Source organism: Ciona robusta, chromosome 4 (assembly GCF_009617815.1).
Source record: "Ciona robusta chromosome 4, ASM961781v2".
Taxonomy (NCBI): Eukaryota; Metazoa; Chordata; class Ascidiacea; order Phlebobranchia; family Cionidae; genus Ciona; species Ciona robusta.
This window is the reverse complement of record NC_143238.1, coordinates 4,683,259-4,708,706: the sequence shown is the minus strand read 5'-3', so window position 1 is coordinate 4,708,706 and position 25,448 is coordinate 4,683,259. Positions and strand designations below refer to the sequence as shown.

The following is a 25,448-nucleotide window of genomic DNA, read 5'->3' as shown; positions in this document are numbered from 1 at the left end:
TGGAGTGCTAAAACCTATGATAAACTATGTTCTTCGTTATCGTGACCAAAGAGACGAAATAAATTTTATTCATTCATAACAGCCCTGTTTTAAAAGTTGCATCCATAAGGTTACACAAGCCTATCATGAGTGGTGTAAGTTAGCTATAAATCTAGAATATATTGTTTTTTTCTTTGATTGCAGGTAAATTATGTGTTTTTCTTTGATTGACAGGTGATTTGGGAGAATCCAGGATCTGGTTTATTCGAGTCGAATGTAATGGTTATGCTTCAGTGATTTTCAACCAGTATGATCAGTCAAGCGTAACAGTGTTCGGAAGTGGGTCGTCATTGGTTACAAATGTGGATGGGACATACCATGTGAGTGGGTATTATGCATGTAATTAAACTGATATCTTGTCCTGGTCTATATAAAAGAAAGGTTTCCGACTTTTTTTAAAGCTACATTTGTATTGGCCTGCATTTTCGAATTATTAAGGGGTTTATAAATTTAAAACGATAAGACACAAAGTATAACAATAAAGTTGCAGCAAAACAACATTATTTTTTCTAACTCCTACAAATACAAATTGTTAAACAAATTGTGGGTACAAATTGTCAAAGACCTTACATTACTCCTAATAACACAGCATTCTATGTTATTTATAACTCCTAATATACAAAGAATACCCAGGTAAAACATATCATACCTCATGCTACTCATGATACCACAGTTATCTCATTGGAACGGTGGCCAGCTCGACATGGAGCGTGAGGGGTCAGTACTTTACACACCCCGACCAGATAACGACTTTTTCCTCGCTGCTGTTTCTGCTGCTGAGTCAGGAGAAGGTTACGAGGGGAGTGAAGGCGAGGAGAATCAACAGCTTCAACCTCGGCCATCAATATCATATGGATCTTACATCATGCGACAAAACTCCCCTATTTGTTGTGAAGCAATCGACCAAGAAGGGAATATCTTTCAGGTTTGGTTAAATATATTGTTTATATTGGTTTGGAGCTGTTTGGATATTAACCTAGCTATCATTTTTACCACAAGTTATATTGTGGGTGTCTTTTTATACACCAGACACACATTGATTTTCTATTCACCTTATAATCCCTGTCAAGCTATAGCATGGCTGTCTTCTTGTAAACCAGACACATATGGTGCATCTTCAAATCCTCAAGCTATAACATGAATATCACCCAATTTACAATAACAAATTATTTCAGGTAAAAGTAAATGGTGAAGCGAGCGTCATCAACCCTGGTATCCATGGCAACCAGGGAGGCGGGGAACATGGTGATAAGATGGAAGATTCAATGAAGATGATGAAGATTGATCCACAGGAGCACCATCCACCAAGGTAGATTCAGTATGAGGACACTTTGAGAACCTTTTTTGTTTGTGTGGAAAACGAAAAAAATAGTTAAAACTTCTCTTATCATATTTTCGTATAGAATTGTTTTATATGGTTTGAGAAGAACCTTGATTTTAATTTTTTTATGTTTTAAACTCTTAAAAAAAGTTTAAAGGAAAACTGTTAAGAAAATATATCAGAATACAAATTTATTCATAACTGTTATGTTGTAATTTAACCATAGCTCTACGTATTTTGTAATAAAGATGTTTATAATAATGATTATATTGATACAGGTTGTTTGTCATCCATGAAGATGGGTCAGGGACTGAGCTCCTCCGACAAAAAGATGTCCAGGAGTACATCGGGGATGCGGTGCTTGATCCTACTTCAGCTGTCATTCGAGAAAATCTTCCAGATGATGAAAAGGTGACAGGTAAGGTGGATGTAAATGAAAGACCACTATTACTGGCATTGTTGTTTTCTTCTATTTTAAAATGTAAATGGAGGGAGCTTGACTGGACATGAGGATGGTAAATGCATTATGATTTACACGAGACCCATGTTTTGTCTAACTGTGATTTTTGGTGTTTTGGGAATTGTGTCTGGTGTATAGAAACAATCATGTTATTGTTATAACTCGCTAATTTATAGTATATGTAAGATGTATAAACTCAGTTTAATTTAGAATATATGTAATGTATATAAAGGAACCCTTACTTGGTATGAGCAGCTGTGCTATATTCTGTACATTGAAATGTAGTTTTACTTTTGATTGACAGGTATAACTGTGATGCGGCCTCACTATGGCAACTGTAGTTATGCTTGGTTGGTTAGCATGGAAGAGGAAAATATCATCCCCAAGAATATTAAGACAAGAGATTTAACCAAGTTTCCATCCAAGTATGTAAATATAGTGGTGTTACATTATGTATGTGGTGTTTAATGCACCCAATCCTATGATATACACGCAACACATATCAATTTCACTCATTGTCCATGTTATGTAAATAAAATGACAGTGACATATATCTATTTATTCATTTTCACACCCTATGTAATAGTAAACATTAAGTTATAAACATTAGCCATGTTTTAATTTATGGGCATAAGGTTCAAGGAATATTAGCCCTCATAAATACATATTTTGCACAATTTCTTACAGTTTATGTAATAATTACTGCAAATATTATAACACCACTTTTCATAACATGATATCGTTTTACGTCTCCAGGGAACTAAAGAAACCCGGACCCCCCTTTGGGACAACTACGGGTAAAGGGTTAGCTGTTGGGTCAGCTCCAGTACCCCTGCAACCCCCTCCTGCCCCACCTTGCCCCACAGCATTAGAGATTCGGCAACTGGTTCAATATCAACCAATAACAAAAGGTTTGTAGTAGTGCAGTTTTAGTTCAGTGAGTAATCACTGCTTTACTGCGTTTTTTCAACAAAAAATCATGGTTTTTTTTCAGTGGTTCGATTTTCTACAAACTTTTTAAGAAGTTGTTTCTTTTTTAAAACAACTTTGGCGGTACCTTTAGATCCCATTTAAGCATCTCTATCTGTAAACAAATTTTAATTTTTCGTTGGTATCCCCTTTAAATATAGAGGATCTCGGGTTTTAACAAATCATCTTTTTCTCCCTAGAGCTACGAAGCATCTTAAAGAAGAGGATGGTGGAGTTTGGGAGGATGCGGTTGGAGCAAGAGATGCAGAGGGAAGCTCTGAAGATAAATGAACCAAGATCAAGTGAAGAGCAGATGAGAGCAAGTGATCTTCTTACACTTGTGTTGGATTTGGATGAAGATGTAAGTTGTTTGTGTTTCTTGTATTAATTGTTTGTTGTATTAGTTGGGTTTTGTTTCTCTGTGTTTTTTATCTTTAGTATTGTGTGTGCTTTTTTTAGGTTACAAATACTAAATAATATAGATTTTTTGTAGTTTGTGTCTCTACTGCTTTTCATTCATATTACTCAAGCCTCAATGGTTAGAACCTGATATCTCACCCTTTTATTTCAGATAAGTCCCCGAGCCCCCAGTGAAGCTCCCCAGCCATCAGGAGCACCTATGAAGACCCCACTATGTGTAGAACACAGCCATGCCACAGCAGCTATACCTGACCAACAAAACTCATCAGTGGTAAAGGAAACATACAAGAAAGTAGTCGCCCCTCCCCCACCCCCTGTGGTTCCTCCACCTCGGGAAAAACTAACTCAGGCTGACTGGGATTTACTAAGGTAAATATACAGTGGGTTTAAGTCTGTAGGTAATATATGAATTTTACCTATTTATTCTTGTGTGGTGGAGCAACAACAGTTGATTTACTAACTGAAGCTGATTGGGGTCTGCTCAGGTAAGGATACATTGGTTGTGAGTTCATATATTAATGTAACTTGTCGAGGCTCACATGGCAGGGCAACAATATAACATGGGTGTTCTTTGTCATACATATTGTGCTTGCGTAATAATTATTGCTATAAGTGTCTTACACACATCCTAACAATGTCAGCCACATCGGGCCTGGTTCAGTAAAACTAAAACTACCTTCCCTTATTACAAAGACGGGGAATAGAAGAAGAGAAGGCCAACCGTATTGCGCTGAGGCATCACGATGTTCCCGCTTACTTTGATTCTGACATCGGTCGAGCTTGGCTGCTTACTCAAGCCAATGATATGAAGACCGCATCCATGCAACTCTCGCTTGATCCTCGGAGAGATGGAACGGAGGCAAGGATGGTGGGAGTTGGGAGGAGCAATGATGGTGAGGCGAGCAGACAAACAAGCACCTCGTCACCACCGCAAGGTGAGGATGAATATCGTATAAATAATCTAAACTGTATGTCTGTATCCGTATGTGGATGGTAAAGTGTTTAAGGTTTTAGATTATGAGCAATAAATAAACCTAAATCTTTACAACATGGTTTAATATTAGTGTTCAGTCAGGAGTGTTTTAACTAGGGGTGTTTATAGTGAAAAATTAGCCCAGGCATGCCTGGTTGTAGGATCTTAACCCATTTAGAAAAGTATATCCAACTGGAAAAACACCAAACTCTATGTTTTACATCTGCTAAAATAAAATAATTCCAGAAACTTCTGAAAAATCCCAAGATTCCACCCCCACTGTGCGTGGTACGGGCACAGGGATTGTATCGGACACCCCTTCTAAGATGAGACCCACCAACCCCACCCCTGCTCATGCAAGTGGAAAAGGGACCCCTACTAAAGTGAGACCTGACAATCCAACACCATTTGCAGCAGCTCAGCCGAGGAATATGAGGCCAAGTAAGTGTTGGTTTCACAGGTGTCAGGTTTTTTTTAACAAAATCTAGGGTGACATTCCTAAAATGTAGATTTCCTATGATTTTCTAATACAGTTTTTAAATGTTTTTTGCTGTTAAGTGTAATTTACCCTTATTAAGCCAATCTCTATAGGATATTAAATGCCAGAAGTTTATAAATCTAAAATAACTCCTTTTTATAAAAATATACTGTTTTAACTAATATAGGATAAATTGTGATTAGCAGATACTAGTGCTTTTTTAAAGTTATGTTTAAGCAGAAGTTACCTTGATTTATATTCAGGTAACCCCACACCAAGCCATGCATCACCAGGCATGCCAACTAATAAACAATTAGATGGAATTAATCAACAACAACAACCATCACCTATACCTGAGAACCCAACATCTGCACAAAGAAGAGAAGGTAAATGTTAAATGAATGAAAATATCTTTATCCTGGTGTGGCCGGAAAACGAGAGTTGTTATAACACAGGTGTTCATACACCTTATGCCAGCTTACGAGTTACCAAGTATGTTACTTTGTGGGTGATTATTTTTTTAGAATTTTATATTTTTTATATGGCTGATAACTTGGACAACCAAAGATCATGGATTATTGTACCTCATGCATGCTGTCGAATATAGGACTTGCAAGTAGCTGAACTTTTGAATTGCTCATTAGCTTAGACCACACATCAGTAACTATAAACTGGAATACTTCTCATATAACCATAAATCAAATAGAGTATGTTTTAATTTCAAAAGAGCTAACAGTGTTGGGTGCGAGAGCCACGCTTTTCAACTGACACTCTATCGCACATTTTTTATCCTAAGCATGTTTTAACAACTGTTGTTTTGCTGTTGATTCCCTTCTCTTCGTTCTTTAAATACATAATCTTCGCTATCGTTTTTAAAGAAGTAATTATAAATTATTTTATGTTACAATAAACCAGTGCCAAAAATCACTGTTTTACAGACCGTATGTCTCCGAATGAAAACGAAGCGTCAAATGAAGGAAGTCACCCACATAATCTATTGCTTGAAAGGGAAGATTCTGATTTAGTTTTAACACGAAGTTTATTGTATGATGCAACTGGTCAACCACGTAAAGGACCTATTACTCTTCCTAACTCAATACTTAGCGATAAACCAGGATCCCTGCCTAACACAAAGGTGAGAGCTTTTAATTTTGTGTAGGATTTGAATCCTGTAACTACTGTACTGCGTCCATGCAAATAATAATGTAGTCACTTCACTTTAGTGTTTTTAAGTAATTTAACCTTTGTGACTGTATTTAAAGAAATAAATAAAATGTATGTGTTATATATAACCTCTGATGGATCAAACTTTAAGTTGCTGGCAAAACATAATGTAAATAAAGGTTTAAAAGACTAAAACGGGTCTTCTGGGAAATATTTGTTTGTGATTTAAAAGTTTTATATCGAAAAACGAGTAAGAGCTTTGAATACTATACATGACTGTAGAAACCATATGTGTGTAAACTGTAGTAATATATGTGTATAAAATGAAGAAACCATATGTGTGTAAACTGTAGTAATATGTGTGTATAACTGTATAACCAATAGCTTTGTTTCTTAGTTTATGACGGTTGAAGAACCAGTAAGAAGAAAAGTTAAAACATCGTCAATATCTGGTGGATTGGTAAAAGGTCATCAAAAGGTGGCAGAACGTGGGTTTCAGTTGTTGCCTCCTGAGGTAAGAACATTCTTTGGTTGTTGTTTGTTTTAATGAAGATATGGTACATGGTTTATGCCATTTTACTGGGAATTCTGTTTTTACATATTATTGTGTTTAAATTTTATATGTGTAATTCTCTTTGAATAAGACTTGGCAATGCCATTTCAGCAAAAAAAAATATATGTATATATTTTATTATACAATTGGCTGGACTTGATTTTTTACATTTTCGTAGCACCAGATTTATACATATTTCCTTTTTTATTTTTTTTATGAACAGTCTTGTATAACTTCTTTTTATAATTAGATTATTATAGCTGGACCAGAGCATTTAGTTTAATTCAAGCCAATATAGTTAAGGCTCATAATTCAAAACTTCAAAATGCTCTTATAAACATCCCTTAACCGAAATCATTGCTATTTTTCCAGGTTGTTTTTGGAATACTTCGAGAAGGCAACACTTATTCATACACTGTACAAATGCGCAACACTGGTATAGATCTATGTAGATTTAAAGTAAAACAACCTCCCCCTGGAACTGGTATGCGTGTCCATTATACACCGGGCCCTGTAAGTTAAAGCTTCACTTCATGTATTATTGATAGTTTTTGGACAGTTCCAGACTAAATCTCATGTATAGAATAGAGAGTATAGAATTATTGATGTTGTGTGTTAAGTTCCATGTTCTAAAACCACCAATCACCAATATTTTTAATCATGTACCTTACATTATCCATGCGTGGCCGAATATCACAGTAATTATAACAGAGATGTTTTGTTTCATACACGCGCCTGCCTATGAGTGTCTATAGTTAAACTTTGGCATTGTAGGTGGCAGCAGGCATGAGCACCAAACTCCTGATTGAAGTTTATGCGATCGCTGTTGGTGTTGAGGGAGAATCTGGTGTTGGGACAATCAACCATCAACTGGAGATAATTACAGAGACCGACATTCTATTTCTACCTATCACAGCAAATATCCTTTAAATTAAAACTTGATTTTTTACTGATTAATAAGAATTTTAGGCAAATTTATACAAAATATTGTGTTTTTTATAAATAGCATTAGTAATTTCATTTTGAGTGATTTCCTAAAAGTTTTAGAGTACACAGTGCGTTGAGCATTATTAACCCTGATAAAAACCACTATATAATGTCCCTACAGCATTTAGTTTCTAAAATAACTTCATCAGATTTATACAATGTCGGTTTAAAATAATTTTATGTCTGACACTGTAGCAGCAACAGTTTATGTATCTAAAAAAAAATTTGTAGTATCTGTATTATGATTATAATTATTTAAATTTTCCTTAATGCAACCTCACTAGTCCTAACTGCAAATGATTACGACAACAGACATGAACCTTTACCACAAGGAGGAAAAGCTCCTGGTGTAAAACTATCATCTAGTAAACCACCTTCAAGAGATGGAATCTTACGTCCAATGAAAATGGAAGCTTAGAAGTGAATGAATGCGTCAAGAAGACAATGCTAAGTGTTTACTGTGTTTTATACCATAAAGATTTTATAACCGAGGTTTATTATATATGTTTTGTAAAAGAGCTTTATTTTCTAAGATTTACAAATTTAATGAAATACAGTACAAACTTAAAGATTGTTTTGTTTAATTTACCAGCTAACCAAAATATAACGCCACTATTAATAATGTCCTGTATAAGTTTATTTATTAATTGTTACTCTTTATTAAAACAACAACATGACATTTAGAAGTAGTAACATATAAGAACATTTGCTGCAATATATGATAGCATGCTAGTTGCTAGGCAAAAGTACTTGTGCATTGAAAGCACACAAACATATAACAACACTATACAATGTTGTTGTTGCCACATTAACTGCTGGGGTATAAGAATACATAATGTACCTAAAAATCTTATATTTTTTATGGTAAATGCAGGATAAAACAGCTTTATCGTAACTGAAGTAACCTTTTGAGTGAAACATAGTTAGCCCATGCATATACACATATAACAGAGCACCAGTTATACTTTAGTTAAAATCTTAATACGAATTTGGGCATTCCAATTTCAATGTCATAAAACAGTTCAAAAAGGCAACAAGTGTTAAAAAGTTATTTGCATTGCTTACTGACAAGACAACCAATATCTTTATGTACATGCACATGGTCGTAACAGATTGAAGCCATTAAAAAAATATAAGATGTACAACAAATGTCATGATCGTTAATTTGCGGGTGACTCATTTTTTAAGACTTAAAAAATTGACCCCAATGACAAGTCAGTGTAATTTTTTTCAAAAAGTGACTTAAATTTTTTTCTTTTTAAAAATAAAATTTATTGCGTTTAACAATATACACCTGCTTTGGTAAAAATACAAATATTTTCGGTAAAATTCACAACTAACTGTTAGAAGTGGTAATGTTGACCATGTGAGGTATTAGTGCATCTGCAGGTCTTCAATTAGCTGAGTGTTGTATCTACTTTGCCCCAGGAACCATCTTTAACACCTGTGTTTATATTTGGTTATATTTTGGTGGACAAAAGTGACTTGAATGCAACTTCTACAGCCAAAAGTTTTAGTAACTTTAACTGTGGCGACCACTGGCAATTGCCTAAAACAGTGGGGGTGAAAGTGGCAACCATGTATAAGTAAGTTTCAATATACAAGGATGTAAATAATCCTCAAAAAGTCGATGCATTTTACACACTGCAATAGCTTCAGAAACTTATTCGTTGAAATGGTAGTGGCAACCATGTACAAGTCACCCAAGAGGAATGTACATATTATCCACATTTTAATAATACAACAGCTTTAACAACTTAACTCTGGCAGACAAAAAATAAGTCCAAGTCCCTTAAGTTTCAACCCATGGGAAAACTTATTTGACAAAACATGTTTACCTTTGACAAATCAACACCAGTTATAGCTTGAACAGCAGGTGGCATCTCAGCAAGCAGCTTTGTAACTTCACTTGTTGTATGATCACCATCTCCACCCAGCAATACAATCTCATCAACACGTGACAAGGGAGCTGCTACTTCTGCTGCAATCTGTGAGAAAATGATTTTAATGAAAATGTTGGTTATAAAGGGGGTATGTGGTTCAAAGCTCACTACTGCTACACTTAATTCAAATTCACAAAAAATGTCAGTGGTGGATAAATGCCATTGACAAATGACACGGACAACTGCTGTTGCCATTATATGGAAAAGGACTGTTGCGAATTCCATTGTAATGTAAAGTGTTACGAAAGTTAGCATAAAATCTGAAGAGCTTGTTTCGTTATCATGTATAAATGTATTGTTACCTTTGGTAAAGATTCCAGCACCAAAGACATCAAGGCAGCATCTCCATATTGCTTGTAAGCAGAAGCCTTTTGTCTCATGCTTTCTGCTTCAGCTTTACCAATGGCTTCAATAGAAGAAGCTTCAGCCACACCAACCAACTTAATCCTCTCTGCATCAGCACGTGCAGCTTCCACAGTTTTGGTTCTGTGGAGAAAAATCAACAACTGATAAACAAATAAAATTTTTTCAACCTGTAAAGAACTGTCAAAAATTAAAGATAAGGACAGAAAATTCCATGAAATTACTCCCCAGCTATCCCATTAATATTTTTTCCTTTAAAACATTGGGTGTCTTTAACAAGGCTTTAAATAGAAAAGATGGAAAATGAAAAATGTCCCAAAACAAGATGTTGGACCACAAAAATCCAACAACTTGAACAAAACATTCCAAACAACACATACCTTCTTCCTTCAGCAAGTGTCTTCACTTTGTAAGCCTCAGCTTCAGTTGGTTTACGAACAGTTGCCTCCAATTCACGATCTTTACGTTCAATTTCTCTCGCTTCCACATCGATCTGTTTCTTCCTCTGAACGACCTCAATTTCGATCTCCTCTCTTCGGATGTTTTGCTTCTCCTTGGCAGCTTGGAGTTGGTAAGCAAGCTGAGCTTCAGCTTGCTGCGAATGCACAAATCGCTATATTAGTCCGTGGAATTTGATGTCTAATCGGATCTAGACTAACACCAAGACTACATTTATACATCTAAATGAACATGTTCAACATGGGACTGGTGTTTCATTTTGAAATTTGCAGTTTAGTTATTACCTTGCTGTTAACTTCCTTCTGATATGAAGCTTCTGACATCTGAAACATTCTCTCAGAATCTGCCACCTTGGTATCAGCATCAAACTTCACATCCATGAGAGATTTATCACATCTAGCTTCCTGTTAAAGTCACAACTATTAAATATACAACATAAATGGTCGAACTATTATACAAAAATTATATAAATGGTTCGATTATTATATAAATGGTCGAACTACTATACAACATAAATGGTTGAACTATGTAACATGTGTATTACTTCTACAAACATGTATATTATGTTGTTTCAATTTACTACCGGTAGATTACAATTGCTACCAAAGGTTTTAAATTGTCAAACCAACCGAAAGTGAAACTATTTAATATTTATCCCACACAATGCAATAACTTAACGAACTGAACATGTGGTGAACAAGAAAGGGACACGGCATAGAAACACACAAATAATGAATAGGTAGATACACAAACACTTACCACAATACCAGAATCCCTGTTTGCTTCGGCCACTCCAATCCTCGCATCTCTCTTCACTTGAGCAGTTTGTGCTCTTCCAATGGATGTCAAGTAATCCACTCTGTCCACAACATCCTTGATGACAAAACTGAGGACCTCAATCCCCATCCTCCCAACATCCGGAGCAGCAACCTCACGAACAAGAGTCGCGAAGGATTCACGATCTTTGTAGATCTGCTCAACTGATAATGTACCTGAAAACACAATGGGTGAAATTTAAAGTCTAGTCCAAATAATATTATGTAAGTATAGGCGAATTGCCATGAATCTGGACATAAATTAGTGCTCATAAAGTTACACGAAAACAGCAGTTAGGATTGCAATCATTTTAATGTAATTGTATTGTATAAGAAATCATATTTTGGCTAAGATGACATCACTGGTCTCTTCAATGGGAATTTTATTCTAATTTATTGGTATTGATGAAGCCTTAATTGTCAATTCGCTTAAAGGGCATACAACTGCTTATAATGCTATAAAGTTAAACAATAAACTCTTACCCAGGATAGCTCTCAAATGACCTTCCAGTGTTTGAAGCAGAATCTCTTCGATTTCTCGAACAGATTTGCCCAGAAACTGTTCACAAGCTGATGCCAATAAATCTTTTTCTGTGATAACTTTTACCTACAAATATTAAGAACCTAAATTCCCCACTCAAGTGTGGTAGGAAAGTCACAGGTATAAAAGAGCAAAAACTCTCAGACCAAAACTATTACCCACAGTGTACACCAGTAGTAGAACAATAAAACATTTGCATAGCTACAGTAACAGAGTACAGAAATATAGGTATAAATAGATTATACACATATAATCTACCTGAGCAACACCAGTCACAGTAAGTGGAACACCTTCTGCTGTTTCAACATTCTCACATTTTGGATTCAAAGTCATAACCTCTAATGACAATCTGGAACAAAGTGCAACAGGTAAGTTGTAAATCTATCTAAAGGTTTGTATTTTATGCTATAGTAACAGCATTGCGGGCAAGTATAGGAAAAAGTAACTGTTTGTTAAATTAAAACATAATCTACAGATATATTTATTATTTATACAAGTTTTTAAGATAAAGTTCAAATAAGGTCTGTGTGTTGTGTTGCTTTTTGTATATAAAAAAATTAAATAAACTGTGTGTTGTTAATTACTGTAATGATTCCATACCTCGGTAGTCACCAGTCAACGATATGCGCGTTTATATAGGAAGTGATAACATCCTTTTATGTTTCAAATATTAATCAATCATACTAATAAAGCATGCTAGAAACGTTCTGTTTACTGCCATATTATCACATTTACAATAGTATATCTGTACTGTATATATAATGGTTTTATTAACAAAGAAATGGTTTTGTTAAATTTATGGTACTATTCATCCTAATTCCATTTTCCTGAGACAATTAGAAAACAGGAAACTCTTTTATGTGGGTTGAATAAGAACCTCGCAATAAGCATGGTTTGTTACGATAATGGTGGAAGCCGGGGTGTACAAACTCCTACTGTGCGGATTCCATGATTCGCATTAGGTTTATATTGCGATATAACATTACACCAAACCTAACAAGCCGTGGTTATCAATACGATAATAAGTGTAATAACATCTCAAAATACGAAACAAAAGTTACCGCTGCAATTTAGCGGTTTTGTTTAACCACTAAGTTGTAAACATTTTTTTAATAATTTTAGAAGTTAGATTTAAAGTTTGGTTTAAAGTTAAGAGTAAAATTGGTACATGCTATGCAATAAAACCCCATAAATAATTTCATAGGATAAACATGTTTACCTCTGTACTTCAGTGACACAGCACCACGCCCATGCCCATCCACCAATCACATACTTCTTTCCATCATTGCCCCAGCAACCACCTGAAAAGTTCAATTCATATTAAAAACTTGTATAAATTGTAGATCCAAGTTTAAAACTTACCAGAAACTACAAGAGCCTGATTTGGTCCAACTGTGTGACAATTTCCCATTTTTGTAGTTTTTTTGAACTGAGTTAGTCGTACAACTATTGTAACTGTAAAACAACGTAAGGTATTAACGTAAGGATATAAACTTTCAAGATACTACTGCAAGCAACGATGACTGCATGCTAACTGACGCTGCAAGTAACTAAAACGGTGTTGTTTACACGTAAAATCAGACTAATCCTGCGCGCAGCGTGATCAAATGAAAACCCGTCACATGTAGTTACCCTGTCACATGCATATGTTTAAACTAAACGCGTTATTTATATATCAAAACAGCCTAAAAAAAACGCACAACAGGTTCACAAAAATACTCGAAACTTTCCACCATTTATCTCGTGATCGCCCAGTATCTGCGGCCGACGCCACATTCTTGGGCGGTACGTCACGTATGTTTACAAAACCTGCCAAGCTGCAGCTGTGTCAAAGATTATACGGTACTGTGAATTAAATAATTTCATATTGTAATAAATATACTTTAATTTATCTTTAGGTTAAATTAATAGTGAAATTAGCAAAGAATTACTATTTTAATTGGTTTTTAAGTTTCCGCAAAAACATGTATAGTGACTTAATTCAAACCCGTACAGGCATACCCAAATGCTTTCTTCTCACTTTTCATTTCTCTCGTTGCTTTTTTCTTTACCTACCATTAGTTTTTTTTATACTAGAAGAGAAAAAAGCACACTTACCATATCTCTCACATCAAATAAAAAAAGGAAACTGCCGTGGTATGTTGCATAAAGTATCTCAAGCTCCACATAGTACAGTGGTTAACTCTATTCCGTATTTTCCCCTTCTTTCTTACGTTAAAAAACAACAACAACAAAACACGTACAAGAAGTGAGGAGTACGGACCGTTGTTATAAAAGTCCTTGAAAACCAGTATTCCTGGATAGTGTAAGATGAGTGGCGATAACGACACACCTCAATTTAGTCGAGAAATATCGCACATCGTTTTATTAATGCACCAAGTCAGACATGAAAACGAAGACGAAATCTTTCAAATTTTAATGGCAATTTCTCCTCAAATTGGCGAACTACTACCATTGGATTATGAAACCTTGGGAGAACCACCCAAATCAAGCAGAAGCGATGTAAAGAACGTCCACGAAGTCCAAGACTGTATGAAAGAAATAGCTTCAACACTTATGAGTAAGTTTGTTACTAAGCTTAGAGAAGTATTTTCAAGTCGTATGTTGTTTAAATGCACTGAAAGAAACTTAAACTTACAGTCTGAGGCTCACGTTAATGTAGTCCAGTCTGTTTCACATTGTATGGAGCAACTGCAGGTGTTGATAGGTGATGAAGCAGCTGAAAAAAAATTAAAGATTGTTGTGTCTCGCTGTATGGATATGTTGCTGCAGAAACATCTAAGTTGCCTACCTGATGCAGAAACTAATCTTAAACTTTGCACAAAAGAGTTCATTTCATTGGCAAACAATGTCCGGTTGCTTATAAGCAATGTTTTCTCAATTTTAATGACTTCTTCTCTAGTACCTGATCATAAACACCAAATTCAATTCGTTCAAGATACAATTCTTGAAAAGTTGTCATTAGAACTACTTACATTGGCCGACATTGTGAAAAAAACTCTTGATAGGTTGCAAAGTAGGGTTTCAAATGGTGAAAATGAAAGTCCGACATCATCAGGTGTTGGATTCGAAAACAGAGTTCAGATCGCTGACATTGTGACTGGCATGGCAAAAATTGTCCATATCTACATTACCATTGAAGATGATATACAATGCTCGGAGCAGTTAGAAATTACCCATCTTTGCACGAAGCTAAGGCAGAAGAAAGGGGTCTTAAAAAGGAATTTTGATCTTCCAGATTTGATTCAGTCTAGCCAGCATACAGCAGTAAAAACTTCTGATAATGTGACTGCTGGGTGGGACTGGGTTGAAATGCTACGAGATCTGGCACCAAGTTTGTGTATCTGCTTAGTTGAAATATTGAAGGAAACACATAAAAATTTACTGCAGGAGACCAAAGATTTATTTAGTGGCGGTCATAAACCAGCTCTGGTCACTTCTACTTCACAATCTAAACTAAATCTACCATCTGCACCCAAGTTTTCACTGAAGTGTGTTGGGAGTATTCTGGATTTAGTTCTTACCTGGCACCCCTTGTATGTTGTTGGTGGGAGAAAACAGAGTGTAAGTTCTCTGCAGTCAGACTCTGTAGATACCGTGAACCAAATCTTTAAAGAAATTCGAAGTTTTATTTTGTCCAAAATAGATGAAGTCCCGGAAAAATGTCCAGCTAGTTTTTTATCAACATTCTTATCAACAGTACAAGATGTATGCTTAGTAATGAAGGACTGTAGTAAGAAGATACAATCCAGTAAGTCACATTTTGTTTGCACCATTCAACTCTTTGAAGCGCTGAGTGACCATATTTTGCAGTTGATAATTCAATACCATAAGTCCAAATTATCAACAGCTATATTACATGATGGTGACAGTCATTATTGGGCTGATCCGCGTGCCTACTATGAAGGGGAGAGATGCTCGGTTTCTATAGTAATGTGGAAATCTCATCTTAAATCTCTAAAGGCTGACTTATTACAGCATGTAAGCAGTGAAACCACGAACCAAATTTTGCTTGAAATTTTGAACGATTCTCTTACAGTTCTCACGAATCGATATTGTATGTGTGAAACATCATTTAATCGGAAACCGCAAGTCATTCTAGATGGTTCAGCAATCCTTTCATGTGTGTTTGAGCTTTTATTGACCACAGCCCCTTTAGCGTCATGCTTCCTAACTACCACACCTTCTACCCAAAGCAACCTTCTGAGGAAAATTTTCACTTGTTGTTCTGATTTGTTTTTATGCATCAATCTGACAGCTCTACCGGTTCAGCAGTTAGCTAATGAAGTTGGTTCAGCAATTCAGAACTTAAACAACATACAGAGGCCTTTCTTTCACTGGTTATCCTCATTAAATGCTACAATTTTCCCCTTTGGTTGGAATGGTGACATGACCAAGCTACCACCAACTTGTTTAATTGTGTGTCTTTTAAGCTACATCTGTAGTGATAAACAAATTAAGCATGAGTACATTCTGCAGTGTTTTTCATCTCATAATTTCTATCTAGTGCATATGCTTGCAAGTGGTAAGCTTTTGAACTCAGACATACTTCTTGCAGATGTTCAAACACACCTAATTAACATATTTTCTGACACCCCTGCTTGTATAAGCAGTATCTTAATGACATGTGCACTCTCTAACCCAAACTTTACTCACTCAACATTCCTAAACATGCATCAAGAACCCGAAAATAATCCCACAGCATGGCAATCCCATGTTTTGGAATCAGTATCACCGCACATACATCAAGCTGTGTTTAACTGTGTTAATTTCATTACTTCCAACACCTGGTCACCAGTAGCAAGACATATAGTTCGATCTTTACCTGACAGTCTTAAATCCTTTGTCCCAGACCTTGAAACCAAGACCAAGAAACTTGTGTTGTATTCCTGCATAGCATCTGTAATGCAAGGTCTACGCATAGCAGCACTTAACCTTGACGTTGGTGTGCGCTTATTTTTAATAGAAATTTACAGAATTCTACATGAAGATGGGTTGGAGAGCAATCTCACATGTGATTGTTTTGCTGCTCACTATTTTCTGCATCTGGCACATGCAGTGATGAAAAATCACGACCAGTTGCAAAGTTTATTTGGCATTGATATCACCCTTGAAGCTGCTACCTTTATAACTGAAGTGGGGGAGTCACTACTAAGCATTGAGCAGTTGGAAATGGCATCCAAAAATCACCCTGGACAATGCATTCCACTAAATGAAGAGATATCTGCTTTTCGCGCAACTTTTTTGAGGTTGTTTAGTCATACAAACAGTGATGAGGCAAATATGTTTAAAGAGTCCGTGGATGTAAACGCCATTTGCCAAGACTTTGAAAAAAAGAAACTTATATCCAAGATTCATAAAGTTCTATGCGTCAATTTTCAAGCTATATCTCGGCAACTTTTAGGAGGTAAGTCATTGTTTGTATTTGGTGTAAAGCACTTGAACAGAAACTAATTATTTACATGGTAAATATTGACATAAGTAGCCCACAATGAATTGCATACAATGCAGCTATAAAGAAATGCCTGGTTGCATATTGGTGTCATATTGTGTGGTCACCTGTGACAAGTTTAGCTTTTCATTTCTAGTAAATCTGTGTTTTAGTTTTTACCAGTATCCAGATACAGATATACTTTACCTCTTAGAAAGTGATACACTGTTTATGTCTTATTGCAGTTTTATATTGTCTATTCTTATCTATTGGGAATTGTTAAAATTAGGTTATGATTAAATGTATGAATGTAACTTATTTATTCTTGCATTTTGGGCAACTACAGTCGTTATAGCATGGGTGTTCTGAGTACATACATCATGCCATAGGATTGCCACATATATAACTTTTATGTGATTATTTTTTCTGATATAATAGAAGTTGCCTAGTTGCCACATATGTGACTTCAGAGTGACTATTTTTTTCTGATATATATATATGTAATATATTATGATAAATTGTACTGAAAATATATTTGTTTCAGGTGATGAAACAGATCAAGCACCTTCTACTCTATTTACTGACATAAACCTGGATATGGATAAGATATCCCATCTTTCCCTACCCTCATGCCTGCAACATAACTCCATGGACAAGATATCATATCTAGTAAGACATAGACCCGACATGCGAGAGAATGCTTATTTAAATGAGGAAGAAAGACATTGTGTTCAACTCATTAAAGAACACTTTAATATTTAAAACAATTATAGATGAACATTGAACTGTAGACTGACATAAAATAAAAAGTAATATATATAAAAAAAACTATATATATATATAGTAGGGTGGGAAAAAGGTGTTCTATCTTACCCAACCTTACTATATATATCTCTCATTTTAAGATAGATGAATGCCAATTGACCTAGAAAGTAATACAACATATTGTGGGATAAGACTGAATTAAGTTCTTACCTTTGCTTTTGTTTTAAGCCTAATCTGATTTAAGTACTGTATTAAGCTTAGTAAACCAGTCCATTAATATTTACTTATCCTGTTTTTGTTCAGGTGCATATGTTTATATTTTTTTAAATAGTTCAAATGCTAAACGGATTTTGCATATTTTTTAATTATTTTTAATAATTTTTGTTTACTTTTTATATATTTTTCTGTTGTTTTCTAATTCAGCCTATTCATATAAGACTTGACATGGTGCTATTATCAACCAATTCTTCATTTTTACCACAAAATATATATTTATATAAATGTACAGCAACAAATATGTTGTTTTTGTTTTGAATTCTTATTTCTTTTGTAATAACATTAGTTTCACTTTATAATTCTACTCAACCATACACTGTTAATGCCCATTAATGGAAATCAGAGTTTTAGTTAAATATATATATATATATATATTAATATATATATATATATATATATATATATATACTTTTCATTACTCCTTTCATTAGTTTCATTCCACAATTCACCCACACACTGTTGATTCATTTTTATAAATCCAGATATTTTATAATAGGCATAAATATGCATACGTAATGTCATGTGTTTAATAGTCATAGTATGCCTCCAGGCTAAAATTTTTGATGCCAAGCTTTTACCATTATAGACTTCAATCTTACAGTCCCCATTAGGTACAAGACTAACAGATGCATCACATGATACATATGGTTCTTCTTTTATTGATGTCAATGTTTTATATGTTTTTTAATGTGGCTATAAACTTAAAGTATAATAGCCCCAAGCGACATGATCTAAATTTTTATACTTATTATTTTCCTGTATTCATATTTTATGCGCATCTTTTGTCCAATACTAATTGATAGTACAACCAGTGTTTTTAAACGTTTGTTGGCTAGTTGAATTGTTGCTATTTTTCGGAAACTTGGCTGAACATTTCAGTCTGTCATACCACATTAATTACTTGTCACAAAATTACCCACATACCACTGTGCACTTTCAGAACTAGGTTATTTTTTTCTATAATGTTAATGTGCTAATGCAAAAAATAATGGAACGAAATGCAAGTCAAAGCAACTCTAGAAGGGGCATCCATGTTGATCAATCAGAATTAATGTGCAAGAATGGATGTGGATTTTACGGGAACTCACAATGGCAGGTGAGCTGCTTTCTTTTTAAATACTTTCTGTTCAATCCTGGCTTTACCTATCCTGTTGTTGTAACTTAATATTTACCCACAGAGTTTTAAGTGAGCACGGGGTGTATGAAACAGAATACCGGTTTTATACTGAATATGTTCGTTTATCTTAAATTTTTGTTGTTGTACAATGTTCACTTTTTTGATTAATTTTTCATTATGAATGTGTTTATGTATTTGTGATTTAACTACATACCAAATTTTGGGAAATATAATATATATTGACTGACAGAAACTACTCGTTCAGTCTGAGTGCATTTGTACAAACTATTAATACCGATCACAGTGTGCTACACATTCCAAAAAACATATTCATAAAATAATCAATGTTTTTATCCTCAGGGTTACTGTTCAAAATGTTGGCGTGACATTTACACACAAAACCAGCAAAAGTTGCAGCAGCAGATTGATCTGGATCATGAGTATGCAATGAAGTTACAAAAAGAAGAGGACAACCAACATCCTCCTCCAGAGTCCATCATCCCGTCCTCCAATCCATCTCTTCCGCAAACTCCTGTCTCCCGTCATCCCGTTGTAAACCAATCTCCAGCTCCAAAGTTGGAAGCCCTAGACAGGTACGGGAACATCTTTGTAAATGATAAAGACTATATTAAGGGTTGCTGTAATTCCTTTGAAAATTCTTAGGGTACCCTATACAAATATGGGGCTCCCATTATCTTTATTCTGACACATCATGATTAAATTATTTAATACCTATTTGTTACCCTATCAATTTTTCAATTATAGTGTATATTTAATAACTGAAAACAGTTATTTCATTTTACAACTGAACTTGCACTTTGCTATGCAATTGCATCAAGGAACATACATGATGTTTCTAACAATATCTTATTCCACAGTTCATTCAAGCAATTTGAAGACAAGCGAGTTCACACTAAAGGTTTCAGGGGACGAGGCTTCAAAAAGTTTTTTTCCCCTTCATCTGAACAAACAACCGTCTCACCATTGGTGGCTAAAACTAAATCACCTCCTACAAGAAGTAAGTCAATTAAAATAATGAGCAACAAGACAGAATCATTTTTCCTAAGCCCCATATTTAAAAAAAATAGTAACCTCTGCGTTTTTATATAATTGTTAAGAAATCTTTGAAATAATTCAATAATTCAAAACAATTTATATGGGCTATATTGAAAGTTGAAAATTGCTCAAAACTTAAATTATGTTTAATTTGGACTGTATTTTTTTGTTCTTAAATTCATGAACTATGCTTATGGCATCGAAACTTAGCCAACTTTTTCATTATTAGTGATGGACTATCAATTAACTGTAGCAGGAACTAATGAGGATAAAGTAACAAATAATAATTGCACCACAATGTAACATTATCTACTTCCTATGTGTATATACATACGGGATCTAAAATTAAGCATTGCATGTGTTATTATATTAGTTAAATAGATTAAGGAACTGAAAGTACGATCACACAACATCATATGCTTAATGCAACATGAAGTGCAATCTGTATAATAACCTAAAGGTGCAACTGGGGATTTTATAGGGGAATTTTTAGGTTTTAGTTGATGTCCTTTATTGCTTTAGGGCCGGTTTAGTGTTGCAATATCAATTGGTATAAGGTATTTCATGAAGTAATTAATGTCATGAGTTTTTTGTTTCTTATAGTATGGTAACAAAGGTCAAATTATTTCAAATTTGTGTGAAACAAAATATGTCAAAAAAATAGTTGTTTTATACTTAAATATATAAACTGTTTTACATTTATAGTTCTGTAAATATTCTTTGTTAACTGCTAGATTGGGCGACAAAAGAGAATGAAAACCTATTCCATCTCACCCCAACCTACAATTAACAACTCTCCTTTAGAGTCTTGAGGATACACTTCAATACTTTTTTAAATGTTTTTTTTACCTACCAAATGAGTAGATAAAAAAATAAAAACAAAAAGGGTCAACTTATCCCCAACCTACTATACATCTAATGAATCATATTATTTAGAATCCATTCAAAGTCCTTCAAGTTGGCTGTTTGCTGAACGTCAACAAAGTTTTGAAAGCAAGCGAGCTTCAAAAGACTTTGTGGACTTCATTGTTGCATTTCAAGAACCTGCAGCTAAAGATGTGCTTAAGAAATGCAAGGAATTTATGGATAAACTTGTTTCTAATAAGGTGCTATATATGGTAGAAATAATAGAGTAACTATTCGTCTGTCATCATATATGACAGTATAGTACTAGCAACTATAGGCATTTTCACAAATTAGACATTTTTTACAAACATTGTAAAACATAAAATGCAAAAATAACATTGTTTATATACATAATATTATATCCTATATAATTGTTATTTTTAAATTTCATTGGTTATTTAACATAAAACAAAAATTTAAGGCTGGTTGATTTACAAAATTTATATAATCATAAATTATCTAACAGGAAAACAGCATAGATGAAAAATCTGACATGGTTCAAGATTTTTACCAAGTGATGGCTGAACGACTGATGTCTCATCCTAACTTCAAGAGTTACACTTATGAGGAAGATAGAAACAAAATTATGGACAATATTGAGAAGTTTATTATGACACGAATTTACAGAGATGTATTTTGTAATGATCAAACTGATGATGAAATTGAAGATTTAAAAGTCCAGGTTGGTTTGTTAACATTTTGATATCAATGTTATCATATATGTAAATGTGCAATTAAATTATATATAGTAGGGTGGGGGAAGATGGGACATTTTTAGCACATAATATTCAAATATCCTGATCTTTGAATATCCCTGAGACCAGAAAATAAAGAAGGTGTTCTATCTTTCCCCACCCTACTATATCATAAATATACTTGATGTTACCATATATGAAAATACATTATGTGTATATTTATGTATATGCTGTTGCAGCAAATGCATTATAAGTCCGAAAGAGATTGTTTACAAACAATTACCAGAAATATATTTCAGTTTTACGATATGTATGTGTTTAATACTGATACAACAGTAGAAATTAGTGGTAAACTGGTAGCCTAAGTAACTATTATGGTATTAATTGGAATATTGGATATGTACGTTTTAAACAGTCTTAAATCTAAATGTACTCAAAAAAGTTTTTTTTTAAATTAAAACTACATTGCAATCATTAATACTCTCAACACAGTAATGGTGCTGGGTGACACAAACACCCATGTTTTCTGTAATTAAAGTTTTACAAACTAAGCTTATATGACATAATAACAGACAAGAATTCGAAACCTGCACTGGATAACAGCAGCCATGCTCGATGCTAATGTTGATACAAGCAAACCATTTGTGTCTGAGTGTGCTGACAAAGCTATCACTGGTAAGCAGGATCTATATTAGGGTAGTAAGATAAATATTCATGCTGAGACTTCTAGAATACACAGCAAAAGTCTATTAGGATAGTAAGCAAAATAATAGTTATAATGCTGAGGTAAACATTCTAAAATATACACTACTTATATGCTGATTTGTTCATTTACATTGGTGGCATGGTTGTAATATCTGCATATTGCATATGGGACATCTTACGCACATAATATCCTAATTTTGTTTTAAACAATTAACAACGTTCTATGGGAATTGTGAGGATACAGTTTTCTGATTCATTGAATGTTCTTTGTTTTCTACAAAATGTTTTTTTTCAAACTAGAGTAACTATAAGCCTATGGGATAAGTCTTCATCATAATTAAACAAAGTGTTTCTTATTTCCACAGCCATTATTGAAATGGATTCAAAACGAGCTCCACAAGATAAGTTGACGTGCGTTACACGATGTAGTAAAAGTGTTTTTGAAGCTATCCGACATTCAAAGGTGATAATGCAATATATTATACTGTATTAGGAATTTGAAAATGCATGTTTTATATATGTAACTTTATACATAAATGCAAGTTTTGAAAAATAAGAAAAATATGTTATGCTGTATTTACATTTAGAAAGTGCATGTTTGTATCTTTTACAAAATTGTCCTTTAAATTCTTGTTCTTTTTTTACCAAAACCAGGTTTGGTTTTTAACTTAGCCAAAGCTAAATTTTAATTTAGCAACTAAACTTTGAGAAACATATTGAATAAAAAAAAATGTTTTCATAAGAAAACCTCGTTTATTCAAACCCTCATTACCAGAAAATATACAAAAACCAAGTTTATCTTGAAATTTATGTTCATATTAGTCACCAGTGTATAAGAATATGCTATGTAGTGGCTTTCACAACTGCGAAAAATCTCCCCCAAACTAATACCACTAAACATCTATTATTTATTCTTATGCAGTGGCGCAGCCAGGGGGTTACAGGGGTCGTAACCCGCTTTTCAAATAAAAAGTTTATATAAAAAAATAAATAAAAACTCCCTCCCCCCCTATTTATTTTGTGGCTGCCATTGTTTTCATGTAACTTCTTTCAGCCTGACGACACACCGGCAAGTGCAGATGATTATCTTCCAGCACTCATCTACATAATATTGAAAGCCAATCCTCCATTATTAAAATCTAACATCCGGTATATCACCCGATTCTCCAACCCCATCCATATTATGTCTGGTGAGGATGCTTACTACTTTACTAACTTGGTGAGTGGAATCATTTTTTTCATTTTTTTCTCATTATTTAGAAAATTAAATGTTTTTTCTCTTTTTTAAGGAAAAAATGATAAAAAAATGATATGTTGATTTACTTCAAATCGGCTACAAAAAGCAATTATTTTATTAAGTGGTAATCAGCATGTGTTTTCATAGCATTTCGTATGGTAGTTCTACTCCCAGTGTGTGAAAGTGTAAACACGCTGCTATGCATGCAGTTGCAATACTAAATCGATGTCAAAAAAACTGTTTTGTGAGAAAATGAGTAAATTTTTTTTTGAGAAAGCAATCACAAACTATAATATGCCTGGCACCAACAGTAGCTGCAAGTTATAAAGTACCAAAAATGAGGAATTCTTCTAGAAAGCTATATGAACTATAATATATATACATAACATTAGACATGTCATATATATTATTTTACAAAAAAATTATATATGTTGTTTTTTTATTCTAGTGTTGTGCTGTGAGTTTCATTGAAAATGAGGAGACGGGTTTAAACGCTTCAAGTTTGTCTTTGACTGAGATTGAGTTCGGTGCTTACATGAGAGGAGAGATGCCGACAAGTGAGAAAAGTGAATTAAAAGAGAGAGAATTATGTGCGGGGTTGCAACTCATGTACAAGAACCTTAATGATCTTGCATCTCTTCATGAAAGGTTTGGTTTTAATGATATATATAAGCTATTGGTGAAATGTAAACTATAATGTCCGAAGCCGTGAAAAAGTGTTTAGGGGGGCCGCCTCTAACCCAGAGGTAATGGGTTCAAGGGTTGTCTCTGCTACCATTGTGGGCGAATGTGTCCTTGAGCAATACACTTAACAGCAATTGCTCCAAAATAACAATATTGGATGAATGTAATTTATGTATCATCGCGTCTCCGGACAACACCAGATGTTTTAAGATGGGTGTTCTTTCTGTGTTACCTGAATAAATTGATGTGCCATTTTACATTTATTTTTACTTTATTTAGAGTTTTTTTATTATTCGCAGAACTGATCGATTATTTGACGAAGCTATGCAAATGAAGAAAGGAATACAGCGACACTCACTACACGTAAAAGAACAAGTTGAGAAGATGCTTTCAGAAACGACTCCTTTACCAGAAGCAGCTTCTACTAATGGACCACCAAATTATTCTCATGATGAAACCGCAATTGATATTCGGTCCCGGTCATCGTCTGCTTTAGATGAAGATTTATTTGATGCAGGTTTATTACCTCCTCCACTACTGCCCACTGTAGCACATAGGTAGTTTTCCAATATAACGCTGTTTCTTCTATACTTTGTGGTGCACACTTTGCAATACTAATTCCATGTGCATTTTTCGAAACTTTGAAAAAATAAAAATTTGTTGTTCTACATTACTGCATTAGTTTATAGTACAACATGCATTACACTTATAGTTTTGTATAGACAAAAGTTTGGCACATTATTGTTTTGTTTCGAATATATTTTTCCAATTACTTACAGTTTACTGCTCCCTAAATACTATCCTATTATTCCTATTATTATTTTTGATTTCAAATCGAAATAAAGAAACATAAAATGAAATACCTGAGTTTTGGAAGATGTGAATTTAAAAGTTTGAAAATAAAACAGATCAAGATGTCTTAGAAATTATCCACAGAACAAGGGTGTAATTTTTTGTCTGTAATAAATATTTTTGTCTCAATTGTAATTAGTAAAGTAGTAAGCACCCTCACTGTCTGGGAGTTCCGAAGGACTGGTGTTAGTGAGATATTTGTCCAATTTTTTTCCATGTTCTGTGCAGGTTTTGTTCAA

General features: G+C 34.2%; 4 protein-coding genes across 4 annotated transcripts in view; 3 read left to right on the top strand and 1 right to left on the bottom strand.

Moving 5' to 3' along the window:
• LOC149736903 (sperm-associated antigen 17-like) overlaps positions 1 to 7,933 on the top strand; it is a 29,047-nt gene extending 21,114 nt beyond the window's left edge. Inside the window, exons 28-43 of the mRNA XM_089876214.1 lie at positions 214 to 359; positions 713 to 964; positions 1,215 to 1,348; positions 1,639 to 1,778; positions 2,125 to 2,245; positions 2,577 to 2,731; positions 2,990 to 3,150; positions 3,361 to 3,578; positions 3,903 to 4,144; positions 4,429 to 4,623; positions 4,924 to 5,046; positions 5,599 to 5,795; positions 6,222 to 6,338; positions 6,750 to 6,890; positions 7,152 to 7,296; positions 7,646 to 7,933. Of these exons, the coding sequence (XP_089732340.1) occupies positions 214 to 359; positions 713 to 964; positions 1,215 to 1,348; positions 1,639 to 1,778; positions 2,125 to 2,245; positions 2,577 to 2,731; positions 2,990 to 3,150; positions 3,361 to 3,578; positions 3,903 to 4,144; positions 4,429 to 4,623; positions 4,924 to 5,046; positions 5,599 to 5,795; positions 6,222 to 6,338; positions 6,750 to 6,890; positions 7,152 to 7,296; positions 7,646 to 7,782 (2,624 nt within the window). The 3' untranslated portion in view covers positions 7,783 to 7,933. The remainder of the gene's footprint in view (positions 1 to 213; positions 360 to 712; positions 965 to 1,214; positions 1,349 to 1,638; positions 1,779 to 2,124; positions 2,246 to 2,576; positions 2,732 to 2,989; positions 3,151 to 3,360; positions 3,579 to 3,902; positions 4,145 to 4,428; positions 4,624 to 4,923; positions 5,047 to 5,598; positions 5,796 to 6,221; positions 6,339 to 6,749; positions 6,891 to 7,151; positions 7,297 to 7,645) is intronic.
• A 55-nt stretch (positions 7,934 to 7,988) lies between these two features.
• On the bottom strand, positions 7,989 to 13,006 carry LOC149736902 (flotillin-2-like). Its single transcript, XM_089876236.1, has 10 exons — positions 12,848 to 13,006; positions 12,705 to 12,786; positions 11,744 to 11,834; positions 11,428 to 11,551; positions 10,889 to 11,121; positions 10,414 to 10,533; positions 10,051 to 10,265; positions 9,610 to 9,793; positions 9,203 to 9,352; positions 7,989 to 8,808 (listed from the first exon to the last, which is right to left on the bottom strand). The coding sequence occupies exons 1-10, from the start codon at positions 12,894 to 12,896 to the stop codon at positions 8,779 to 8,781; spliced, it is 1,278 nt and encodes a 425-aa protein (XP_089732362.1). The 5' UTR covers positions 12,897 to 13,006; the 3' UTR covers positions 7,989 to 8,778.
• Positions 13,007 to 13,150: 144 nt separating this feature from the next.
• Positions 13,151 to 18,899, top strand: LOC149736901 (uncharacterized protein KIAA0825-like). The gene is made up of 2 exons (XM_089876229.1): positions 13,151 to 16,892; positions 17,461 to 18,899. The coding sequence occupies exons 1-2, from the start codon at positions 13,796 to 13,798 to the stop codon at positions 17,676 to 17,678; spliced, it is 3,315 nt and encodes a 1,104-aa protein (XP_089732355.1). The 5' UTR covers positions 13,151 to 13,795; the 3' UTR covers positions 17,679 to 18,899.
• LOC149736900 (rab5 GDP/GTP exchange factor-like) lies at positions 18,396 to 25,217 on the top strand. Its single transcript, XM_089876234.1, has 10 exons — positions 18,396 to 19,053; positions 19,435 to 19,667; positions 19,953 to 20,092; positions 21,067 to 21,236; positions 21,503 to 21,718; positions 22,304 to 22,406; positions 22,802 to 22,899; positions 23,491 to 23,655; positions 24,122 to 24,321; positions 24,657 to 25,217. Exons 1-10 carry the CDS (start codon positions 18,934 to 18,936, stop codon positions 24,916 to 24,918), a joined length of 1,707 nt encoding a protein of 568 aa, XP_089732360.1. The 5' UTR covers positions 18,396 to 18,933; the 3' UTR covers positions 24,919 to 25,217.
• The last annotated feature ends 231 nt before the right edge of the window (positions 25,218 to 25,448 follow it).

Coding starts and splice junctions, on each gene's coding strand:
- LOC149736902 (XM_089876236.1), bottom strand. CDS start 12,896: ATGGGAAATTGTCACACAGTTGGACCAAATCAGGCTCTTGTAGTTTCT. Junction 12,787..12,847: donor TCAGGCTCTTGTAGTTTCTG/GTAAGTTTTAAA, acceptor TGAACTTTTCAG/GTGGTTGCTGGGGCAATGAT. Junction 11,122..11,427: donor TCATTTGAGAGCTATCCTGG/GTAAGAGTTTAT, acceptor TTGTGTTTTCAG/GTACATTATCAGTTGAGCAG.
- LOC149736901 (XM_089876229.1), top strand. CDS start 13,796: ATGAGTGGCGATAACGACACACCTCAATTTAGTCGAGAAATATCGCAC. Junction 16,893..17,460: donor ATCTCGGCAACTTTTAGGAG/GTAAGTCATTGT, acceptor TATTTGTTTCAG/GTGATGAAACAGATCAAGCA.
- LOC149736900 (XM_089876234.1), top strand. CDS start 18,934: ATGCAAAAAATAATGGAACGAAATGCAAGTCAAAGCAACTCTAGAAGG. Junction 19,668..19,952: donor AAGTTGGAAGCCCTAGACAG/GTACGGGAACAT, acceptor CTTATTCCACAG/TTCATTCAAGCAATTTGAAG. Junction 24,322..24,656: donor CTTGCATCTCTTCATGAAAG/GTTTGGTTTTAA, acceptor TATTATTCGCAG/AACTGATCGATTATTTGACG.